Genomic DNA, 7,370 nt, shown 5'->3' with positions numbered 1-7,370 from the left:
ATCCGCCCATTTAAATCAATTAATGTTTGATTGAAAGCGTCCACAATTCGATCACAAGAGTGTTATCGATTGCACGATCATCCATCGCATTCCCTTATTCTGCCCATAACCATGAGTTTTGAGTTTGCGATCATAATAACACTGATCAGTATCAGAAGTCTCGTGAAGCGGTACTATATTAGGTGTGATTTAATAAACGGTGGGATGAACTAGACATGATTTACTTTGATCTGCTCGAATTCAATTTAACCTCCATACATCGATCGAACAAACCTAGCCTTACTAAGCTAGCCCTGAACACTCCATAATGAGAAATAGACTAAATTACTGTGATTAACCCATAGATCGGAATGAACTATGTTTAAGGGTACGATATATTTGAAAAAATATAAAAAATTCTGCACCCACAACAGGCGTGTGCCTATTTCGGGGAATTCATTTTTCAACCTTTAAAATAGCTAAAACCATTCCTCTCAATTATCGTTCATCAAACCCAAGGTTACCCCCTAACCTAACCGGGGTCATCCGATGGTGCGTATCTCACCCATACGTATGATTCTTGATTACGCACTGAGAAGAAGATCTGTGTTCCGCCAGATCTATGGTAACGATCGGTAATAATTTCGAAACTAATTCTAACAATTAACATATGTATGGCCATGCGGCATATGCACACATATTTAATGGACCTCAACCATTGCAGAATTGTCACGGAAACCGCGCGTACTGGTCCATCGTTGGGTTGCAACAACGTTCGGCGCTGGTGTCCAAATTGATGGAATGTGACACCCATTTCCCGGCAATTAGACGCTGGTACTATTCATTTAGAAGATGAATATCAATTTCACACATTTGTCAACTCATTGCGAAGCGTGATCCATATTTAGCTGGAAATAGAACCGGTTTAAGCGGAGAGTAACGTTAGTGGTATGTGCTAGACAATTGTGTGGAAAATTGGAAAACTGATCCAACACTGGCGAAGATGAGATCATCACCATGGTTACACCTAGCGCAGGCCTTCGTGTAATGAATGTTAATTGACCGGTTACGGTGTTTCTTTCGCGTAAACATTACCCCTGTTGCACCGTTCCTTTGGTTTTGTTTTAAGCCATAAATATATTTGTACAATTTACCTTAAATGTAATTTCGTGGTTTTATAGAAAAAGGCACACATTTCGCTTTTTTTGCAGACAGAACAAAATACATTCGTCAGGAAAAATCTGTACATTAAAGAACAAAAAAGAGGGGGAATACATTGGGGGAGGTATTACATCCAGTTTGCGAGAATTGTACGCCTTTTTCCTAGATCGCGATTTCCTGTCTTCGTGAAGTATGTCTACCCTTCATTTAACATGCTCCTTAACGCACATGAACGTTTGCTACTGTTTGATGCTGTTGGTGAATTTTGCTGACTTCTTTTGTCCATCATGCCTGAGATGGATTAGCACGGTTAATTAATCACCAGCCGGTGTGATGTACAACGCACACAAACAACCCGGTAAAGGACCGGTAGAATTTCTTCAATGACGAATAACGAAACCACGGATTAAAAATCACCCGTAGCAAGTTGATGACGGAGAGGGAAATGAAATGCTTTAGCAATTTTACACAGGCAGAATAGCAGCACGGGCGAACCACAACAAAACACAACAATGACGCTTGGGTTGAGATGTGTACGTACGCGACGAGCTTATTTTACATCCGGGAAGACGACGCTACGTAGAACATTTCCAGAATCTTCACGACGCGTAGGGGTGCCTCCGGGCTGTTCGGAGGATACGCACACACTCACGCAAACACACGCACTCACTGCACACATCGACATATCGTCCTGAAGAACGATCGCTTGAGCAACGGTTTACGCTTTCGTGATGGGCCTTCGAAACAGAAGAATGTGTGGTTCGGGCTGGTGGATCATGTAGTGCACCCAGCCACGAGATTGCTGGACACCGATTGCTCGCCATTCGGGCTCTGACATTAGGTGTGTTTTTGGAACCAATTTTGCTATGTCCTTAGGTAGCACTACGTGTCTGAAAGAAAAGAAAGCACGAGAAGCCGTTAGCTGTAGTACGCATTATGCCATCCCAAGGACGCCCGGTTTGAGTAACGCCGGTACAGCACCTTCTAATGCCGCTGCACAGAGTTCATGTTCAAGGACGGCGCAATCGCATCACTCTGAAGCAAGTAGCTTGCCGCAACTTCCTTACCTGTACTCGTAGTCGTCGTCGTAATATTTATCCGAATAGTAAATATCTTTCACGCTCATGTTTGTAGCTTTTTTGGTAAATACGCTTTTGCCACTAGCAGCCCGCTTCCACTTCACACGGTAATCGTAGAAGAAACACGAATTTCACACCAGGTAAGCGCTGTAGGCTTCTTTGTTTGTTCGAGGACTCTTTGATGGAATGTTTCGGGAATTATCCTGTAGCGTTGTTTGGCGGTTGAATGCGCCTTTTTTGAACAGGATCCGTCAACTGACTTCAACTCGAAGGCAACTGTCGACGGTGGGGTGCGCATTTACGATACCCGATCCACAGATTGAACCGTTACGAAATTCAAACAGAAATCACCGCGTAGTGATATCTACTTTTTTCGTTAATTTAGACCCCAGAAACTAGTAATATTGATGATTTAGTCGCATTACATTAACACCAGCGTAAGTTTCGCTCAAAAATTACGTTTCAAATGCGACGAAATGCGTGGAACAAGATTTGTTGTCTCTTTCTTGCGTAATCGTCTTCATTACTTTCTTGCTCTTTTTCAGCCAAATGTTGAGGCTACAAAAAACAGCTCCGTTTTAATTTCAAAAAGTTCCATTGGCCTTCAAGAAGTGTTCGCAAGTTTTCATTAAAAGTGATTAAAATTTTAGCAGTTTTTTATAGAACAAAAACTTCACGTTGCCAACGCGGATGACCGTTCGGCACACCATGTGCGAGCTGTCATTCAATTTCGCAGGAAACAGAACCTTCGTAGATCCGGAAACTGACAACGTCGATCTCTTTCACTTCTGTGCACGCAGTCGGCGTGTTGTTGATTTTCGTGTCGTGTAAAGATCCCGGAGAAAATCCTGCAAGATGGTAAGTAGTTGGTCCCAATTGTGCGTGAAACGCATCAGGACGTGTACCGGATCCAGGAAGCGATGGATTTTGGCGTGTTAGTGGTCCATTGGCGTGGGAAATTGTGAGGAAGATTTTCCACATTTGTACGTTGGCTCGGTGCCCGACCTACGGCCGATGACACCGCCGTTTCAAGATGTCGGATGATTGAGCTAGAGCAAGCCAACCGTATGGTTCGGTAGATGTGTGCTAGAGCATCCTCTCTTTCTCTTTCCGGTTGTGAATGTTGGTTTTCCTTTGGGGAAAGACCTTTTTATGTGCTCGTTTTTGCTGAGGGAACTACGAGTACCTGAACCTTAGCTCCGGCTGCTACCTCTAGGGTTCATCTCGCGCTGTATTCATATCCCTCGTGCGTAGTGCAGACGTACAACGGAAGGAGCGGTGTTGAGCGGTCGGCAACGCACAAAGTTTTGGCCGGAGTGTGGAAAGCACATTTTGTGAATTTTTCGAACCATTTTTGTGTTATTGTGCAGGGGAAAGTGCAGCGTGGAAGGATCACTTTCACATTGTTCAGAAAGTATAGCAACGTGCAAAGGATAATCGCCTCAAAATGGTAGGTTCTCGAGTGGCTCACATCGCAAATTACATGATGTGATATTTTTTATACACTTACTCCCCGGCCTGCCATGATGACGTGCAGTGCAGAGTGGAGAGAATGTAAAAACTGCAACTGCACCAGTCCCTACAGACTCGTTAATGGTGGTGAGAGACAGCTGGGCCCGGGAGTGCACAGAGGAGCATGGTCATCATCGGCAGGTTTACAGCTGATTGTGAAATAGTTCTCGCTTCGATCAAAGATGGTTTCCACCTCCATCGCATGAGATAACGCGAGGTATTAGCGTGACGATGGCGGACGGCGTATGGGAGAGTACGTGACGTGTACAAGCAAACGTTACGCTAAACGGTGCAGCACATGCATTCAGCTGCGCTTTTCGTCCTTATGACCACACTGCTGCGTCACTACCCGGGAGGGAGGGAACAATGCTGTCCATTATGAATGAATGGTTGGTTGGCTGTGTGTGAGAGGACTGAGAATTGATTTTCTTTGTTTTACCCACCTACGCGCGGTGACCTACACCACCGTGTAATGTGTTGTAACGCTTTTCCAACATGACGCAGTGCACGCTCCTTTTGTTTATACAAATCGTACTTCTCACTAAACAAATGTAATTTGTTTTCTCTATATTTTTTGGCGTAGGTTAACTTTACCGTTGACGAAATCCGTGCCATGATGGACAAGAAGCGGAATATCCGCAACATGTCCGTCATTGCCCACGTCGATCACGGCAAGTCCACCCTCACCGACTCGCTGGTGTCGAAAGCCGGTATTATTGCCGGTGCCAAGGCAGGTGAAACTCGTTTCACCGATACCCGCAAGGATGAGCAGGAACGCTGTATTACCATCAAGTCGACGTAAGTATACCAACACTGTCAAAAAGATGTATTTTCGTACGCCGGGGAACATTGCGTCTAAATCAATGGCTTCTCTCCTCGGTAGCGCCATCTCCATGTACTTCGAATTGGATGAGAAGGATCTGGTGTTCATCACCAATCCGGATCAGCGCGACAAGGACTGCAAGGGTTTCTTGATCAATCTGATCGACTCGCCCGGACACGTCGATTTCTCGTCGGAAGTGACGGCTGCGCTGCGTGTGACGGACGGTGCGTTGGTGGTGGTGGACTGCGTGTCCGGTGTGTGCGTCCAGACCGAGACGGTGCTGCGTCAGGCTATTGCCGAGCGTATCAAGCCGGTACTGTTCATGAACAAGATGGACCGTGCGCTGCTGGAGCTGCAGCTCGACCCCGAGGATCTGTACCAGACCTTCCAGCGTATCGTGGAGAACGTGAACGTCATCATCGCCACGTACAACGATGACGGTGGTCCGATGGGTGAGGTGCGCATTGATCCGTCCCGTGGTTCGGTCGGCTTCGGTTCGGGACTGCACGGTTGGGCGTTTACGCTCAAGCAGTTCGCCGAGATGTACTCGGCCATGTTCAAGATCGACGTAGTGAAGCTGATGAACCGTCTGTGGGGTGAGAACTTCTTCAACTCGAAGACGAAGAAGTGGGCCAAGGTCAAGGACGAGGACAACAAGCGCTCGTTCGTGATGTACATTCTCGACCCGATCTACAAGGTGTTCGATGCTATCATGAACTACAAGACCGACGAGATCCCGAAGCTGCTGGAGAAGCTGAAGGTGACGCTAAAGCACGAGGACAAGGACAAGGACGGTAAGAATCTGCTGAAGGTAGTGATGCGCACTTGGTTGCCGGCCGGAGAAGCTCTACTTCAGATGATTGCCATCCATCTGCCGTCGCCGGTCGTCGCCCAGAAGTACCGTATGGAGATGTTGTACGAGGGTCCGCACGATGATGAAGCTGCCGTAGCCGTGAAGACCTGTGACCCAGAGGGTCCGCTGATGATGTACGTGTCGAAGATGGTACCGACCTCGGATAAGGGTCGTTTCTACGCTTTCGGCCGTGTGTTCTCCGGCAAGGTCGCCACTGGCCAGAAGTGCCGCATCATGGGCCCGAACTTTACCCCGGGCAAGAAGGAGGATCTGTACGAGAAGGCCATTCAGCGTACGATTCTGATGATGGGCCGTTACGTCGAGGCCATCGAGGATGTGCCGTGCGGCAACATTTGCGGTCTGGTCGGTGTCGATCAGTTCCTGGTGAAGACCGGTACGATTTCGACGTTCAAGGACGCGCACAACATGAAGGTGATGAAGTTCTCTGTGTCGCCGGTCGTGCGTGTTGCCGTCGAGCCGAAAAACCCGGCCGATCTGCCCAAGCTGGTTGAGGGTCTGAAGCGTTTGGCCAAATCCGATCCTATGGTGCAGTGTATCATTGAGGAGTCGGGTGAGCACATTATTGCCGGCGCCGGTGAGTTGCATCTGGAAATCTGTCTGAAGGATCTGGAGGAAGATCACGCTTGCATTCCGCTGAAGAAGTCCGACCCGGTCGTGTCGTACCGTGAGACGGTTTCGGACGAGTCGGATCAGATGTGTCTGTCCAAGTCGCCGAACAAGCACAACCGTCTGTTCATGAAGGCCGTTCCGATGCCGGACGGTCTGCCCGATGACATCGACAATGGTGAGGTGAACGCTCGTGATGAATTCAAGCAGCGTGCCCGTTACCTGGCCGAGAAGTACGACTACGACGTGACGGAGGCCCGTAAGATCTGGTGCTTCGGTCCGGACGGTACTGGCCCGAACATCGTCGTCGACTGCACGAAGGGTGTGCAATATCTGAACGAAATCAAGGATTCCGTGGTCGCTGGTTTCCAGTGGGCATCGAAGGAAGGTGTCCTTGCTGAGGAGAACATGCGAGGTAAGAATTTGTCGAGTGTTATCACTTGCGAAGAGTGATAAAGAATTAATTATTTGTTTTGTTGGTTTATTCATCCCTGGTAGGCGTGCGTTTCAACATCTACGATGTGGCACTACACGCTGACGCCATCCATCGTGGAGGTGGTCAGATCATTCCGACCGCTCGTCGTGTGCTGTATGCTTCGTACATCACGGCTGCGCCCCGCATCATGGAGCCGGTCTACCTGTGCGAGATCCAGTGTCCGGAAACTGCCGTCGGTGGTATCTACGGTGTGCTGAACAGACGTCGTGGTCACGTGTTCGAGGACTCCCAAGTTGCCGGTACCCCCATGTTCGTCGTCAAGGCTTACCTGCCCGTCAACGAGTCGTTCGGTTTCACCGCCGATTTGAGGTAAGACTTTCTTCAGATACAATGCGGTGATATACGCATGATCCACTTCGCCAATTAATTTGATTGTGCCGACTTTCTCCCAACGTGCAATCTACGGTGGATCGTGCTAGAAAAATGAACACTGTTCAGTTGCCATTAAACATTGTAGTATCTGATCACACTGGAACTGCAATACCTGTCGTGCAATACAGAGACCCCGCTCCCAACATTTTACGCACGTTTTTGAAATGTTACCAATTTTCGGCTTCGTTTCTGTTTTTCCAGATCCAACACCGGTGGACAGGCATTCCCGCAGTGCGTGTTCGATCACTGGCAGATCTTCCCGGGTGACCCAACCGATGCCTCCACCAAACCTTTCCAGATCGTCCAGGATATCCGTAAGCGTAAGGGTCTGAAGGAAGGTCTACCAGATCTAGCGCAGTACTTGGACAAACTGTAAACGCTTCAAAAGAGGCGGCAGCAGCAGCAACAACACCCCACACATATATTATTTACCAAGTACATTATAAAATCGATACCACAACTGTGCAG

The 7,370-nt window shown here is 48.1% G+C and overlaps 2 protein-coding genes across 2 annotated transcripts; one reads left to right on the top strand and one right to left on the bottom strand.

Annotated features, from left to right (window-relative positions):
* Positions 1-1,858: 1,858 nt before the first annotated feature.
* Positions 1,859-2,266, bottom strand: LOC128715938 (cyclin-dependent kinases regulatory subunit). Its single transcript, XM_053810862.1, has 2 exons — positions 2,208-2,266; positions 1,859-2,030 (listed from the first exon to the last, which is right to left on the bottom strand). The coding sequence occupies exons 1-2, from the start codon at positions 2,264-2,266 to the stop codon at positions 1,859-1,861; spliced, it is 231 nt and encodes a 76-aa protein (XP_053666837.1).
* A 704-nt stretch (positions 2,267-2,970) lies between these two features.
* LOC128711270 (eukaryotic translation elongation factor 2) lies at positions 2,971-7,279 on the top strand. The gene is made up of 5 exons (XM_053806138.1): positions 2,971-3,077; positions 4,315-4,529; positions 4,615-6,449; positions 6,533-6,839; positions 7,104-7,279. Exons 1-5 carry the CDS (start codon positions 3,075-3,077, stop codon positions 7,276-7,278), a joined length of 2,535 nt encoding a protein of 844 aa, XP_053662113.1. The 5' UTR covers positions 2,971-3,074; the 3' UTR covers position 7,279.
* Positions 7,280-7,370: the final 91 nt, after the last annotated feature.

Source organism: Anopheles marshallii, chromosome 3, assembly GCF_943734725.1.
Source record: "Anopheles marshallii chromosome 3, idAnoMarsDA_429_01, whole genome shotgun sequence".
Taxonomy (NCBI): Eukaryota; Metazoa; Arthropoda; class Insecta; order Diptera; family Culicidae; genus Anopheles; species Anopheles marshallii.
The sequence above is the reverse complement of the archived record's forward strand: the minus strand, read 5'-3'. Positions and strand labels throughout refer to the sequence as shown.